This window comes from Parus major, chromosome 2 (assembly GCF_001522545.3).
Source record: "Parus major isolate Abel chromosome 2, Parus_major1.1, whole genome shotgun sequence".
In the NCBI taxonomy this organism is placed as follows: domain Eukaryota; kingdom Metazoa; phylum Chordata; class Aves; order Passeriformes; family Paridae; genus Parus; species Parus major.
Window position 1 is genome coordinate 19,689,818 of NC_031769.1, and position 16,969 is coordinate 19,706,786.

A 16,969-nucleotide genomic window follows, 5' to 3' on the forward strand; every position below is an offset into this window, starting at 1 on the left:
ATGGTTTGTTAGAGGAAATGTTTTCTATTTCTAATTGTGTTTCTTTATTGCTGATTCAGATAATTTTAACATTCTTTTTTTAACTGTAGACTCAAGTATTAGTGATAATATCCCAACAATTTTATAATGCAAACTATGTCATACTTTCTAGTTTATATAATGAGGATGTCATGGGAATTTTGAAGCTACTGCTTACAATATTGCCCCAGAGAATAATTTTCACTAAATCAATCAGAATTATGGTGGTTGGTGCTGGTTGAGACTGAGTTTTCTTGCATTACCAGTGCAATGCTCCTATCAAAATGACAAGTTGTGATTTTGATTCTGTGGTACTGCACTGAAAACTTAGGTTTGAGGCAGAATTTTTAATATCTTCATGAATGTGTATTTTGGTGTTCTTGATCCTGCACTCCCATGACCATTACTTTTATCTGTTAAGATAGCATTGTTTTGTAATATATTCTGAAACATTAAACGGAAATACTGATGATGCTAGCATTTCAGTAAAACCTTTAAGCCAATCTTTTAATTTTATATCTCTCAAAAAACAAACTACATCCTCCCATGAACTGTAGACTAATCTTGTTATACAGAACAGGGCTTTGCTTGGGTAGAAAATGTTAGACTGCTACTATCAGTCTATACTGATATATATACTATCTATAAATATCAGTGAGTATTAGACTGTGAATAGCATCTGAATTTTCAGGTGAGTCTATACTGAAGAGAGTCATATTTAAAGCACACTGCTTTTTTCCTGAGTCTTAACTGCTCAGGGACACACCCAGAGAAACTTCAGCCTGACTGTAGGCTATTAGCAAACAGGATTTGTTCCTTCTTTAAGGGATGTTATTGCATGAAAGAGATATTTTTTGAGTAAAATTGAGGTCACTGCCAGGTTTTTCCCTTCTGCATTATTAACAGCATCTCAATATTGATATATTTACATAGCAGTGTTGTGTTATAGGGTCTATGTCAGCATGTGGGACTTACTGGCAGCTGGACAGAACCCATACAAGTGGTCCTCATCGAAGTTGGGTGTTGTTGCACACCAGAAGAAGCCATCTGACCTGCCAGCAGCTGTGCACTCAGCATACCATCTTCCACTCAACAGGAACGGGAAGGCACATGGAGCTCCATTGGAATTTCCCAACAGTGTAAACAGATCTGAGGGGGCAAAAGAGAAGTTTTAATATAGCTCAGTGAATATATGTGCCTGTCCTCTCCATAAGACTAGGTGGAGAAAGCATTTTGAGTGTTACACCACTGTAATTGGGGGACTGCTGTCACCAGCAATGTCTTTCATGGAAGTTCTTGGTAGGTCTTTGCTTCTGGGGTTCTTTGGTTCTTCTACATCATCAACTGTATCAGCTAGAAAATGAGATGTTTCATGCTGTAGACAGCTATGAAAGAGCTGCAGTGATTTTTATCTCATATATTTAAATGCAACTTTCTAAAAATCTTGTATCTTTTTATCTTTTTATCGTGTGGCTTAACTTCCATTTCATGTAGCTTAATGTTGTGGGATTTTTTGGCATCTGAAATCTCATAGAGGAACTGAAGGTAATAATTATGCATGGAATTATTTACTTTTATTTAATATTGATGTATTAAATGCAGATTTTTTTTCCATTTCATCTAATAATACCAATGCAATCTCAGTAGTTATAATACACAGCAAAATAAAGTGCTTTGATTGCAAAGTCACAGAATCCCAGAATGGCTCAGGTTGGAAGGGATCACAGTGGGTCATCTGATCCAACTTCCCAGCTCAAGCAGGGCCATCCCAGAGCACATGGCACAGGATTGTGTTCAGTTACTGAATATTTCTGGTGAGGGAAACTCCACAACATCTCTGGACAGTCTGTTTCAGTGCTTGGTGAAAGTTCTTCCTCTTATTCAAACAGAACTTCCTGTGCTTCAGTTTCTACCCATTCTGTGCCATTGCTAGGCACCACTGAGGAAAGTGATTAACACTAACAATTAAAAGTAACCTACATCCACATTTGCTTTACAAGTAAAGAACAAAAGATATGCACGTTTCACACGTACTGCATGCTGTCTGAACCTAAGCAGCTGTTTTTCTCCAGGATGAAGGAGTACAGGTCTGAATACATGAACTAATCATTCTTTAGTCCACCATTGTCTCAGGGGAACAGCTGGTACTAGGCTAAGTGGGGCAGAAATCAGAAGACCCTGCCTCTGATAGCAAACAAATAAATATAATAAACCACCAAAAATAACCTTTAAACTTTACCTTCATGGCTTTGAGAGCACAAATCATCCATGGTTCCATAGATCTTCCATTTATCCATTGCCTCTGATCCTGTTTTCAGTGCAATGTTTTCTTTCTTTTTGCCAGCACTGAGAAATAAATCTTCCCCTTGGATTGCCAAGGCTGCATTTCTGCATTCCCATTTCTGCAATTCACTTTTCTTGTTGCATGGGTACAGAGAAATTTTAGCCTGGTTTCTCTTGTAGGGCACTCCCAAGCATTGTGCAAATGCCACACTCATTAACTGATGATCAGAGACCCACCTGAATTTTTGTAAGTCACTGTTTTTCTTGCAAGTGGCTGTTGTGACTGCCTCAGAACTTTGAGCAATTAAACAGAACTTAGTATCCTCATTGAATATTAAGAATATTTCCTTGTCTGTAAAATAAAACATTCAGAATAAGTGGTTAGGGTAAGCACATGGTAAGGGGAGCTTGTGAGGAGAAATATGTGCTGTTTATTCCATGCTGATCTGACTCATGTCAGGAGGCTGCAAATTTTTACAAGGACAAAATGGTATTGTCAAGACACATTTCATTCTGGGAAGGAAAAGTAAGTACAGCTCTGTAAATACATGGCAACATAACACAGAAGACATAAACTACATTAACACAGCTTCAAAAATGTGATCATAATAATGGAATTTTATCTTCTTCTGAAATACACATTTCATTCAACATTTCCAAAAGGGGCCTTTACTGAAAATATGGAAGTTTGCCATCACTTTCATGCATTATAGATTTAGCTCCTGTAATGTACATCTCCAGGGGGTCGCATTTGTGCTTAATACAGTTAGTGAGAGAGCCTTCTGTGACTCTTTTTCCTCTGGAATTTACATGTTCTGTTACAATTTGGGGATTTTTTTTGAGTTAAAAACCTTGTGATGGTGACTTATTACTTTGCCTTGATCCAATATACTTCCCTTAGCACATCTATCAGAAGAAGATATTTGCACAATAAAGCACAAACATTGCCACAAGAACAAACACTGCAGAGCATATAGATACCATAGGTGTGGGCCTGCATGCCTGTGCATTGTGAGTGCCACACAAAACAGTTAACACTCCCAAAGGGTTATAGGCAGCCTGATGTAGTAATCCACTGAGACAGGTTAACCCTGCTGGGAAGGGCTGTCCAGAACTGCAGCTGTGCTGTAACACACACACATTTTTCCCAGTTCTTGGGCAAACAGCTCTGTGCTCTTAAAAATGTCAGGTAGCATGCAGCTCTCACCAGCTTTGGGTCGTGAGGGATTGCAATTTGGACTACAAGGAATATTCTACGAACTATAGAGCGAGGTTTTGCCCTTCAGCTCTCTGTGCCTCAAAATCACACCTGGAAACAGAGATGTAGCATCACTGCCATATTCCTGAGAGAGTAACTCACAAGAGGCAGTGAGATACCCCTCCACACATTAAAGTAAATGTTTAGGACAAGTATAGGATGTTAGGACAAGCCAGTGTTGAGTAGTGAACAGAGGAGAAAGTTTTCAGACCTTAAGTATCTCTCTCATCTTTACTCTTACTGCTGTAGTGGTTATTTCACAGCTGTTCTTGACTCTCATATATTTCTACTTTATTTTTTCACTGGCTTTTTCTCAGTCACATTGCTACATCTTACATCAATCCACAAATTCCATCTCATCCCACACAATCTCATGCTAAGGCTAGGAGATGCACAAGCAGCACCCTATTTAATTCCTTTATCCTTTCCATTTTTGTAAGTCAGTCACATATATACACAAAGACTATGGAGCACACTGTGAAATCCATCTACATTACAGTAGCAAACATAACCAATAAAGAAGTTGTACTCAAAAGTCAATCTTTGTTCACATATGTGACTCAGTCCTGACCTCTGATTCCCAGCTTTACCCTATTTTGCATATTCCCCTCTAAAAGTAAATCAACACCTCTGTATGTGTCTTGTGGAAACTTATGTGGACCACTCCCTTTAGGACAAATATGAAATGCAGAGTAGTAAAGCTATGTGAAAATCTTAAAGATTCTAAGACACCAGAAAGACAACAAAGATTCCCACTTTCACATCCACTTTTGCAGGGGATAGGAAAAAATGGACTCACCGAGTGTCTGAAAAGCAGTATGAACAAATGAGAGGAAAACTAATACTGTAGAAAAGGTCAAGGTTTTCATTCTGTCTTCTTATTCACAAAGAGATGAGTTGAAATTAATTGCTGCAGCAGAGGTCCTTAAAGAATCAGTTGGCACTGGCTCCTTCTCAGTTTTGGAGATTTTTAGTTGAAAGAGAAAACTCTGGGCTCTAAATAAGGAAATATCCTGTCACATGTGGTATTTTGAAATCTATAATTACAGAATTCAAACTTTGCATCTGGAAGTGAAGTTTCCATCCATTCAAATGCAAGTGGCAAATTTAGAGCAGTTCAAGATCATTCCACTGAATGATTTTTAAATTTCTTGTTTCTGTGCTGGAATTGTAACATTCTGACCCTCAAAGACAAAGAATCAGGGAGTGCACTTTAAATGGATGTATCTTAAATGTCATACATATATGAGAAACTCAGAGAAAAATATATGCAAATTTCTTAACCAGATAGGTCTTCACTGCTGCAAAAAATATATTGATTTCATTTACTGCAGTGAGAAATTTTGACTATTTCAGTAGGAAAAATTAACCCACACATGACAATTTAATTTTGCTTGGTGACTTGACAAACTGGGTACTATGCATACACCTACCTTTTATCCATCTGGTGTATCAGCTAGAAGAACTCGCGTGCTATTATTTCATGTGAATTTATCTTAGATGAACCAATACAAATTAGCCAAATCTTTACAAATCTTTCTGTGATTTTGGCAAAAAAATCTGCCTCTCAAAATATTTCATGCATCAAGTACAAATGAACTTTAGTACTTTAGTCTTTCTTTATACCAAGCATAAATGAGACAAGGATAGAGGAATAGTTTCAAATTTTACAAGTGAGCTTCAGTCATTTATTAAGTTGACATGAACTACAGCTATGATGCTGTAGTTATCCCTTAGTTATTTTAAAAAAAAAGGGAGGAAAGAAATTCAGTTGAAATTGCCCTACAAATTTGCTCTCATTTTTCTTGGCTTTGTTATGAAGGCAAGTCTCACAGTATTTTCTGCAAGAGCAAAGCATCACTTAATAAAATAGAAGAAACTCATTCACAAAACACAGAGCCTCTGTAGTTTTGTTATCAATATAAAAAATAAAATAAAATAATGATATTATTTTGGATTTTTAATCACTTTATTCTTGTAATTTACTTTGCCTTTATCACTGGCCATCAAACAGCACAGAATCCAGTTCTGTATTTACAAAAACAACAACAAAAAGTTTTGTAACTTACATGAAGAGGAAAAAATAAGCTGAAAGATCAAGAGGAATGCCATTAATAGTAGTTTGAGTAAAAAATGGCTTTTATTCCTTATCCTTTGCAATATGTTTTGTTTAATTGCCATATTTACAAATTGTCAATCCAATGTCATGTAGCATCTCCTGTGCAGTTCTTCTTCAGTTTCTAAAGGTTTGTTATTCACAGAGATCCTTGAGATCTTTTTTCCTTCAGAATGTTATAGACAACAGAGAATTCCTAGAAAATGTAAACATCTCAGAAAATCCTCTAAAATATTTCACTAGCAAGGCACTGTTTTCTTCTCCACTCTTTTACTGGCCTGAATCATGAGCACAGTGCCCAGTTTTCAGTCCATTTATCAGAGACGTGGAGGATAGTAAGCAAAACTGTCCTAAAATGAGTGATCAAGTGGAATAAAATCAGGAATGCAGTCTTCCAAAATTTATTTGCCAACTACTTTATTCTATAGTTTATTTACGGCTTTTTTAATCATATGCCTTATTCATGTTTCTGTGTCTCCTCCTGCTAGCCAATTTTTTAAGGAAGCAGTTTCATTAAATCAACAACCTATATATCATTTCCGCATGCTAATTAAACACTGAAATGTTATTGTGTAATGTATAAATTGTTGACTTATATAGTTGCATGTTCATAATTGATAAAAAAAACATTCAAAGTCATAGAATAAAAATGTATGCAGATTTATTTGTTTTGCAAAGTCCAAGTTGAAGCCATGAATGAAGGACAAGTATTTGCATTTCACTTATAATACTATCACAAGGAAGATACTGCATAAAGGGTATAAGGCAAGGGCAGCAATGGGGACAAACAATTCATGTAAATCTGCTTATTCCAAACATAACTTAAGTATCAGTGTGCATGCTTCTGAAGTGTATGGTGAGATACTCTCAAAGTGCAGGCATTAGGGCTGAGTGCTCATTGTTAGTCTTGACTCTGCATGTAATGCTGTCACAAATTCCTAAATAGGTAACCCATATCTTTTAAATCTAAATTCCCACTAATTCTGTTATTTTCTATGCTTGCTTAATTAGTTGTATTAATTTCGTACAGTACTAATAAATACCTGAGAGTGTTTATTGAGGAGCATACAGCAATAGTTCCTAATCTTTACCAAAGGAGTAACTGCCAATTTTACTTCAGAAGTTACATGCACTTAAGAGAGACTAAGGTTTCCTTTAGTTCAGCTATATTTTTTTTTCAGCTTAACCATTTAATTGGGCTGTGATATCCCATCAGACAATACTGTGTTCATTTTCTCCTTTGTTGTTACTAGCATCAATTCCACTGTCCCCTGCAGTCAGGGCACGGCTGTATTCCAGCTGCCTGCTTCTCTGCCTCACCTCTCTTCCAGTTCCACCTCCAGTTTTGATCTTGAACAAGAAATAAATCATGAAGCCCACCCCCAATAAAATTATGAGGACCAGAGTAAGTAGTATCCACATATTCAGGTGACCACTGGCTTTGTCCTTTTCGGCATCTGTAAATAAATAAAAAGTAAATAGAAATTAATAAACTGTAGCCACACATAAATATAAGACTATTGAAAACTATAATTTTTCCTTGAATTACGAGGTGGAAAATCTATTATAATGTCTCTGTGTCAGTCTTTCTCATAGATCTTGCCATGCAAAAAGAGGATCAGAGAGGGAGTGATAAATTTTCCAAAGCATTTGATTATCTTGGGGCTCCCTAAGGGTCTTGCAGGTACTGATAAATTAGGCTGGGAAAGAATTCAGTGGCAACTAAGTAAATTAAGTTCATAAATATACATATACATATGCATATACATATATATATATATAAACTAAATAAATTATATTAAGCACATAACTTTAAAATTCTTTGGAATGGAAAAAAATCCTACCTTCCACATTTCCAGCTGCTTTAAGAATAGCTGTCAAAGATACAGACAAATGTTTAGTCAAAATCTAAAAAAGTCCCGACAGTTTCATGTTAGTAAAAGGTCTGGTAACCTGCACATCACCTCTGTAAAACACTTCTGCTAAATTAGGTGAGCTGAAAGGGCATGAAAGCCTTTTAACCCCATATTCCCTTCAATAAAATTGCAGTTTTTTGCATATTAAACTCCCTTCTTTCTTTTTTCGTAATAACCAGAATATCTCAAAGCTATGTTGTGGTAGTTTCTGACTGTTTTAAGAGGACTTGCCCTTCCCTTCTCTCCGATTAATTAACCTTGCCCTTTTCACCGGGTCTGTTTCTTGTGTAGACTGAGAAAACTTCGACTGCTGAGGACAATTGAAATTTCCTGTATCACATATAATTCTTTTGAGACCCAGCAGGTCTTAATTTACCATAATTTATTTGCATCTATAATTACACGTATGAACTGAAGCTTTCTTGTGCAGCTTTTCCCGGCTGTGCACAGAGGGCGCCGTCTGCAAGGCTTTTCTCGGCAGCTGGGCTGGAGTTACAGGGGGCTGGTTGTAAAGCATTGAAGGGTTTACTAGGAAAATCAGAGCATAGAACATTTCATGACCCAAGTGATCCAAATTTTATTGAAGAGAAAGACTTCTGATTGCTCTCCTGCAGAACCTTCTTATTCCTGTGACTGGACTGAAGACTGGATGAAACTTCACGTCATACTTCTGGTATATTCAGATTCCAAGCCCAACCTCTACATTGCTTTGATTTGCCATTGTTTTGGTTTTTTTTTTCTTTATCCCACCTTAGCCTCTAATTTTAGATTTAATATTCAGTCAAAAAATTTAAGCTGCTGGGTGATGGCCACAGCAAGGACGGATCTCCGCCAGGGAGTGTGGGATGTGCCAGGAGCCGGGCTGCTGCAGCAGACCCAGGGCAATGCACTGGGCTCTGGTGTGTTTGCAAACACAAAGGAAAAGCAGCTGTTCCATTTGTCTCTTGAAAGGGTGCAGAGCTGGCTCTAATGGAATAAATATCTGGTTGTGCTGAAATGCCGTTCTGCTGGAGAGCCCAGTGTCAGGGAATACCCTCTGTACTTTGGCATTGCGTATCAGGGACACTCTCAGTCAAACCCAGCAAATAAAGCTTCTGGTGATAGTGAGTTTCTGCTTTCTGATGTCTGGTAAAAGAGAACTATCATTCAGTAGTGTCTCTTGCCTGCAAAGAAAACTAGGTATTTTCCTAACAGCAGAATTTTCCTTTCGAGGACATGCCCTGAACAATCCGTGACTGCTGCTTCCCCCACCAGCTGCAGGTTTGCTTTGGTGGGGGAAAGGACTGAACCTCAGAAACATCCTGAACCTTGGGGTTGTGAAACAGGGCAGGAAATTGGACTTTTTGCAGAATTAACAGTTAAACTCCAAAATACCACATGGTTGCTTGGCTCACAATATTCTGATATTTCTGCTTCCTGACTAAAGCAGATGGTGCTCAGTTATACAGAAACACTATATTAAAAAAAAAAAAAACAACAAAACCCTAACCAAAACACTTCTACTCTTTTCAAAGGTCACTATATGCTCTCTGGATCGCACTTCCGCTCCTATTTAAACAGAATTGCTTCATCTACCTCTTACTGGAACAGCACGTATCATAGAGCAGCAAGAGGAAGAACAGCAAATTAGTGATGCCACTCTTGTTCCATAGAAAGAAAATAATAATGTCAGTAGAAAAAAACACATGTTTATGTTGGAGGAGAACAAAACAATACAGAAGTTTGCTTTTTTTTTTCAGGAAATATTTATGATTTTTAGTTACTAATTGGATATTCCTCCCAGAATGTAAGAAAATCTGAGGTTATGAAGATAGAAATCATAAATATGGCAAATGAAAAAAAAAATTCATATCATTTTTGTCTGAACATTGAAACATTTGGTCAGTCTTCTGTAAAGCTCATATTGTGCTGTTACCACTGCAATAAAACCATAAATGGAAAGAGTGAATATTAATCACTTACTCTTTGGTTTCTTACAAATGAAGCCCTTTTGGGAAGAGCAGGGCAGGACATTCCAGTAGCCGGTGGCCGCAGACAGCTCCACGCAGAAAGCCAGCTCGTCCCCCGAGGGCTGCCCGTCAGCCCAGTTGACAAAGTCTAAGGGACTGCTGTCCTGCCAAAGCAGCAGCCCTGATGTGGCAAATGTTAGTATCAATACTAATAGATCCACAGGAAAAGCCTTCATCTTAGTGAATATTGACTATTCAATATTACTTTATTCAACTGAATAACGTAATACTAATCTCTTCAGAAATTCTACCCGTGGTTGTTTTTTGATGCATTTCATCTCATTTGATTCTTGGCTCAAAAACAAAACAATTGCTTTCCCAAATTATGATTTGCAGATTTATCAGTCATAACTTAGTTTTAATTTCTATTTTTCCATACCTGTGCATAGGATATCAAAATTTCCAACTGAAAAAAGCTAAATTCAGACTTTTTAATGAAAACATTCTAAATTATTATTTCAGCAGTACTCAATGAAAATCCAGATTTTACTGTAATGCTTAAACATATATTTAGTAAAAATTAAACCTTTTTTTTTTATAAACCCTAAAATAAAAATTTGGATGTTTCAATGGGGTGAAAATAATTTAAAATAAAACCCTTTCTGACTGCTTGTAGTCTGATAACTGTTTGCTTCCAGATGCATGTATTCTACTGTATGTTTTTACTGTATGTTTATGTTTTTACTGTATGTTATTTACTGTATGTTTGTATTTTACTGTATATTTAAGCAGCCTAATTTTCTCAATAGAGTCACAGAGGAGCTCTGGCTGGACTCCCACAGGTCCCACATGAGTGTTCCCCAGCCAAGAGAAGATGAGAGAGCCAGTCAGGATTTTTTCCCCATCAGGAAAAGCTTTCTCAGAGATCAGGAACAGGAGACAACCTCAGAGATGACCCAGGTCTGATCTCCTACTCCAATTAATTGCTTAAAACTTATTTATTAATGTTTTTTTTTTCCATTTAATAAAGTCTGTTTATGATTACTTATAGAACTTAAAATAGTTACCATTTACATTTCTGTATATTCCTATCCAAAAGCCGCTTGTCTTGCTTGCGTATAAATCTGCATGTTCTATTAAAAAGTTTGATTCATCCAGATCTGCTACAGAAGTCAACATACCACCTATAAAAAAAAGAGTGGAAGATGATTGGAGATATCCCCAGTGTAGTTTGAAACAGGTTAAGGTTAATAAAAAAATCCTCTCCCACTGCTAGGGAGTAAAGAAGAATAAAACAGTGACCACAAGGGTAGTGTACAGCTGTAGGGGAATAGCACAGATGGTGAGAGATGTCATCTGAAATGAAAGGCAGAAAAGCACAGTGAAGGTGATGACTTTTAAACACTGGGAAAAGTGCACTATGTTTTCAAGTGACTGGATGATACTGTTCACAGGAGTCATGATTATTTATTTGTTCTTCATGGTTTGACGGAATAATATGTGGCATGAAATACTGCTCAACAAACAAACCTGAGCAACAAACAAATCTGCAATTCAAACTGATGTATTAATTTTTGTGGCAGTGGTGGTAGAGTAAGAGGGCTAAGAGGATCTTAAAAAGGTATGAAACAAAGGATCCATTAATTTTTTCTTTCCTGGCCTCCTGAGACATGGATGAGATAGCTGATGACTCAGCAGCCAAGGTGAAAGAGTGCCAAGGTACTGTTCCTGGTCATGGCCAGGAGCAGATGTCTCCAAGGAGAAGGAGGGAAGCAGTTTCCCTGCCTGGGCTCTGCAGTCTGCCAGGGAGCCTTGCTGACAGAGCAAGGGCTACCAGCAGCACATGCAACTCCTTTTGGATCAACCCCTTTCAGATCACACAGCCCCTGTTAAAAATGAGTGATTATTTAAATGATATTTACTTTGCCTATTGTGTAGGGAAAGATATGGAAAAGAAGGGAAAAGGCCAGAAACAAATAGGTTTTTTCAAATCACATAAAATTTAAGGTCTTACTGAAAAGAGAAATTGTGTGAGTGAAAAAATATAACAAGAAACAAGCACAGATGGAAAAATAAAATAAGGAAATCACCTTAAATTCAACATAACTGAAAAGCAAATAATAATAAAAATAAATGAGACATTTATTCCTTATTTTTAATATTTGTAAATTTTGCATTATTACTTTTCAAGATTTTTTCAAGACTTCTTTTTGATGTCAAGATTGAAGTTTTATATTGGGTAAAATTATAATTACCTGATTGAATGCACTGAGTGACAGACTGAGCCCAGCTCATTTCATTGGCATTGAAGTTATAGCAGTGGCTTCGGAAAGGAATCCAAGATATGTGATCGAATTCAGGACATTGTCCAATATCCTGAGGGAGATCAGAAGGAAGTATATCTAGAAGAAATATTACAAGTGCTTTAATTCAGTAAGGATTGCAGTTCTTAATATATAAAATAAAATCTTAAAACCACCTTGTCTTAAAAATATTAAAAGTCTTCTTTGGCACACAGTGCTAGAATTATCAGTGTCTGACAAGAGTGACAATGAGGATCAGGACTGGTCAGCTGTGAGAGGATGACTCAGTGTGAACCTGTGCTCTTCTGTGTTACTAACTAAACCAAACTTGGATTGTCTCAAGGATATTTGAGTGTTGAAGGATTTTGGTTCTAGTTTATTTTGTAATAACCAACAAATTTATATAGATAAAAGAAGCATTAAAAAGCAAAAAAAAGTCGCCTCTAGAAAACTCAATAACTCTCAAGAAGTTCAAATAAGTTTTATTTTAAATGAAATATCATAGAGTAGAATTTTCTCATTTAATATTTTCCCTCAGGATAATAATCCTTCCATAAAATTTCTGAACATCTTTATATCTGACAAAGCATGAGGCTCATTGAGTATTTTAGTAGTAACCCCTCATTTTCCCACAAGCAATGACATCATGGAAAGAAATGGCAACATTGTCACTTAGTATTTGTTTTTTTTTAAAACAAGAATTGGAAATTAATAGTATGAAGTTCAGAGCATGGCCTAGGAAAGAAATTAAAAAACAACCAACCAATCAAAAAACCTCCACAAAATCCCCAACTCAAAACAAAACAAAAACAAAACAAAAACTCAAAAAAACCCAAATAAACTCTGAATTTACATTAAATGCATGTCACTAGAGCTAACAGATGTTACTCTGACAGAAATGAGAAAGCAAAAAAGCCCAGTCCCATTCTGAGGTTTGCCTGTAGTTTTACTGTGTAGTATTCCCCAGTGCTACCCACAGAAATCCTATGAAGTATGAACTTTTTTTTGGGCCAGTAGCATACCCTTTTTTATCAGATACAACTCTTTCTCCTGTATCTAGTTTTCAAAATCCAAAAGCAATGAATTAACAACCACTGTAGGAATGATGTGCATTTGTTGAAGAAATTATTTATTTTATACTCAGTGGACTTCATTGATTACAGACCTTCCCATAAAACCTCTGTCAGCAAAACATTTTACATTCTAGACTTAATGTGAAATGCTTGCTGTTCCCACAATCTCTATGATCTGTCTGCCTGCTGTCATGGCAGCTATCACTCCAGTCCAGTAAAGTGGCAACATCTTGGCTGGTGAATGCTAACTCCATCAAAATAAAACATTTTCATGCAAAATAAAGGTATTTACATTACATACTCAGCCTTATTATTCTTCGATATATACCTAGAAATTTGCAATTCAGTCAAAGCAGGTAAAGCAAAGTTTCTGCCATAAAACCAAAAGTCATTGCCATTGCTTACCCTCAGATTTTTTGCAGACAGGAAGATGTTTCTCATCACAATGTGCTGTTTTCCAACTCCCAGAGAGTGCTAGATAGACACAGGCTATTTTCTGTTTTGGTTCTCCATAGTCCCACTCAGAAAAATTCAGTTTCCTTTTATTGGTCCATATATAATATCCGTAACTCTAAAATTGAAACAGACATTTGACATAACTGTTCTAAACTCTCATCTGCTGTTTCAGCTGAATGCAGTTATACACAAGCACATTTTCAAAGCGATACAGGCAGTTGGTGTATCTGTGCAAGAACTGTTAAAATACTGGTTGAATCAGGACTCAGCAACATAAAACCCAGACACAGTAGTATGGCTCCCATGCTGAACAGCCCATGGAAGTGTTTTGAAGGCTAAATAATGTTCCCTGGGGACTCAGTCCCTTGACAGGCAAAGTTGTAAGGTGGAATCACCATGCCAGAAGAGTCAGATCTCCATGAAAAGAATCAAGACCATAAGAACCTGTGGAAAGCTCAGGTCTCAGAGTTGGCTATGAAACCAGGACTCTAAGCTCCAACAGTTTTGAGGAGAAACATTCAGGAGTAAACTGAAGCTTTCACTAATGAGGGGCCTGAGAAAATTATTACTTTGTAAGAAGCAAAAGAGAAACATGTTGAGCAGGAATTCTTGAGTCTTTGTTTAGTCTTTCCTCCTCCGCTTTTTTATTTTCCAGGAAGAATCAGAAGAATTACAAGGAAAAGCTAACAGACACAGATAATATATTGCTGCCATTAACAGGGGAATAAGATGTGATCTCACTCCAATGTCTAACTGTGCCAAGAGAGATGCCAGGTACACAAGGTCATACTGAGCTTGGCATCACCAGGGCAAGGTCACTCTGTCTGGGGAGCAGGAGGAACCAAAAAGCTTGACTCTGCAAGATCAAGGATGGCTTGTTTATAAGTACCAGGGGAACATCTGGTGATTCAAGCTTGATCAAAATGGAATTTTAACTGCTTTCTAAATCATACTGCTATGACTAAAAAACAACCTACTTTGGTATCAAGTGGACCTAAACAGTATTATTTTGGTTTGGGTAGAGATGGCCTATGGACTTGTGCAAGATTTATTTTAAGGTTAGTGACTACCCATCAATTATGTGAGCATTTTTTCTGGTGGGGCCAGGGGCAACACTGTTAGAATAGTGGAAATATGTATTGTTCAGCAACAAGTTCATTTTTTCAGACAATGTAAGCTTTTGAGGGGCTTTATCAGAGTATTGCTGCATCATATAACTAACTGGAAATGTTATTTTTACACAATATTTATTACAAGTGTCCCCAGGGATACTGAATTTCAGACAAGTTTTGCTGTGTTATATATCAGTGTGGAATCACAATTAACAAAAACAATGAATAGTTAGGATGATTATCACTGATGAAAAAGCTCATTTTTTTTATCAAGATGATTTAGTCAGATCAAAGAACAATGCAATAGAAACATGATAGTGAAGTGCATTTAATAACTGCATATTCAGTAGGGAAGCTGAAACTTAATTTGTCACTCAGTCACAGAGCTAATAAGACTGATTATCATTCCAATGTCCCCTCACAAAGTGGTGGACCTGGATCTCAATATTCACTACTTCTGGTGCAGTATAGATTTTATTGGTTTTAACCTTTGGGACCTAGCAGGTGTAACAAAGAGTGTGTGTTCAAATGTGTGTGGTTTGGCCTCTGAACCCTTCTGAACCAAAACATAAGAGAAGAGCTACAGCTGCCAATGATCACGAGGCACTAGCCCTACTGACCATCTTGGACCTTTTGAGTAGGGGTCTTCTCTGCTAAAAATGGCCATCTGAAAGTTTGCCAGGTATTTTTACCTAAGCTTCACACATTCACACAGATTCACACAGAGCTAGTAGAGAGTTCAGCACTGCCAAAGGTTCTCATCCTCCTCCATTGCCTAAAATGGAGGTTAATGATTCAAGCTCGAAGAAGTAAAAAGATGTAGGACTTCCCACCAGCCCGAGGTTTCTAAATCTGTTCATGCTACAATTCTCCTGCTAATAGTAGCGGCATTTTTAATTTTACCAATTATGAATTTATTAATCTTACCATGTTGCTGTTGAGCCCAATCCACAAGGGCTCTCCATACTGTACTGCTTGCAGCAGCAAGAATATATTACTGTAATAATCAAAAATACTGGCAAGCTCTGAAGATTTCTCCTGGCATACTTTTCTTGCTTCTTCCCAATTCATTTTAGAAGGAATGATTAAATAGCTGCTGTTACCATAATGGACAAAATCGAAATCTGGAGCACTTGTGGGGTGAAACAGTTCAGGCTCTGTAGGAAAGAGGTACAAATTTGAAAGGAAGAGGAGAAAACAGTGAAAATAACTAGTGGCTGGATAGCAGTAATTCTTTTGAGTAGCAGATGAATATATCATGGCAGCACAAGCATCAAGTAACAGCATTTCTTACATAAAACTAAAGAGATTTATTTTAATGGCAATTTGGAACTATTTTAAACTGTGGTATAAAAACACATTCAGGGATTAGAGAGAGGCAGAGCATGAGCTGTGTGTGTATCTATAGACACAGACTGACCAGATGAAATTATGTGAATACTTGTTCCACCATGATCCTCCCTGCAGAGCTCTCCATGTCCCCCCACCTCAGTGCAGGTGAAGTTTTTCCCAGGCATGAGCACAGGACAGGATCTTCACACCACTTAGAAAGATATAATAGATAATAAATAATTTCTTTCTAAGCAAATTTTATGACTGTGCTGCTGCATCTTTCCCTTGTAGGATGAGGTGGAAAAGGAAACTGTATTTGTACCTATAATTATATACACAGAAGTAGAAGGCAGGGGCCTAGAGCTAGTGATGGGGACAGAAGAAAAAACATAAACTTTGTGTTCAGTCATTGTTGAGGATGCCCTGGAAATTTTTTTTTGCTAGTGCCATCCTCATGCAGCTTTCTGCACTTTCATAGGACAGAATCATCTGACCCAGCTGTGGTTTCTTCCTCTATTTTAACTTTCTGCTCAGCAGTTCCCTGTTTTTGTTCCTGTGGACTCTGCAGTGTAGCTGTGCTCCGGATGTGTCTCCCACCCTAAGGCTTCATGAAGAAAACTCGAACTTTTCCCCTTCTGAGTCTTGCTAGAAATTGATGAGAAAACTTATCAGTTTAATTGGCCTTGGCTAACCCCCAGCTGGAGGTCACTGAGGGATTTCTTTTTGTATTGTATTTGCAAAATACCTGCATTCAGGACCCTGTATCTCTGATAATTGGGTAAAGCACAGATGACTACAATTTTCTGTTAGTAGAGAAAACAGGCTTTTGAAGGTATAGACCTTCTGGGAACCTGGTTTGGGCATTTTTCTTACGATTAAGAAGGTGAATCCTGTCTTCAAAATGTCTATGTACCAGGCACCTGATCTAAGTGTGGATGTCTGCAGGCAAGGCAAGGTTGGCTTCTCTGAGTTGTAAGGTTCAGTACATGTTTTGCAACAAGAAAAAAATGACAAGTAAATAGACAAGTCAAACTTACCGCTGTCCATCTGGCAAATATAGCTTTTTTTATGCTGGCAGTCAGTGTTTTCCCATAATCCTGCATTATCTACAGATCTTTTTGTCATTGAAATACAGTCAGTCTAGGGAAAAAAT

The 16,969-nt window shown here is 37.2% G+C and overlaps 2 protein-coding genes across 2 annotated transcripts in view; both read right to left on the reverse strand.

The window, feature by feature from the left end:
- Positions 1–4,545, reverse strand: part of LOC107199769 (macrophage mannose receptor 1-like) — a 33,800-nt gene extending 29,255 nt beyond the window's left edge. Inside the window, exons 1-3 of the mRNA XM_015617243.2 lie at positions 4,359–4,545; positions 2,258–2,653; positions 994–1,167 (exon numbers count right to left, since the gene is read on the reverse strand). Coding sequence (XP_015472729.1) covers positions 994–1,167; positions 2,258–2,653; positions 4,359–4,428 — 640 coding nt within the window. The 5' untranslated portion in view covers positions 4,429–4,545. The remainder of the gene's footprint in view (positions 1–993; positions 1,168–2,257; positions 2,654–4,358) is intronic.
- A 1,769-nt stretch (positions 4,546–6,314) lies between these two features.
- LOC107199772 (macrophage mannose receptor 1-like) overlaps positions 6,315–16,969 on the reverse strand; it is a 32,741-nt gene continuing 22,086 nt past the window's right edge. The window contains exons 22-29 of the mRNA XM_015617246.2: positions 16,854–16,956; positions 15,412–15,641; positions 13,322–13,487; positions 11,796–11,942; positions 10,608–10,724; positions 9,554–9,721; positions 7,520–7,549; positions 6,315–7,132 (exon numbers count right to left, since the gene is read on the reverse strand). Coding sequence (XP_015472732.1) covers positions 6,888–7,132; positions 7,520–7,549; positions 9,554–9,721; positions 10,608–10,724; positions 11,796–11,942; positions 13,322–13,487; positions 15,412–15,641; positions 16,854–16,956 — 1,206 coding nt within the window. The 3' untranslated portion in view covers positions 6,315–6,887. The remainder of the gene's footprint in view (positions 7,133–7,519; positions 7,550–9,553; positions 9,722–10,607; positions 10,725–11,795; positions 11,943–13,321; positions 13,488–15,411; positions 15,642–16,853; positions 16,957–16,969) is intronic.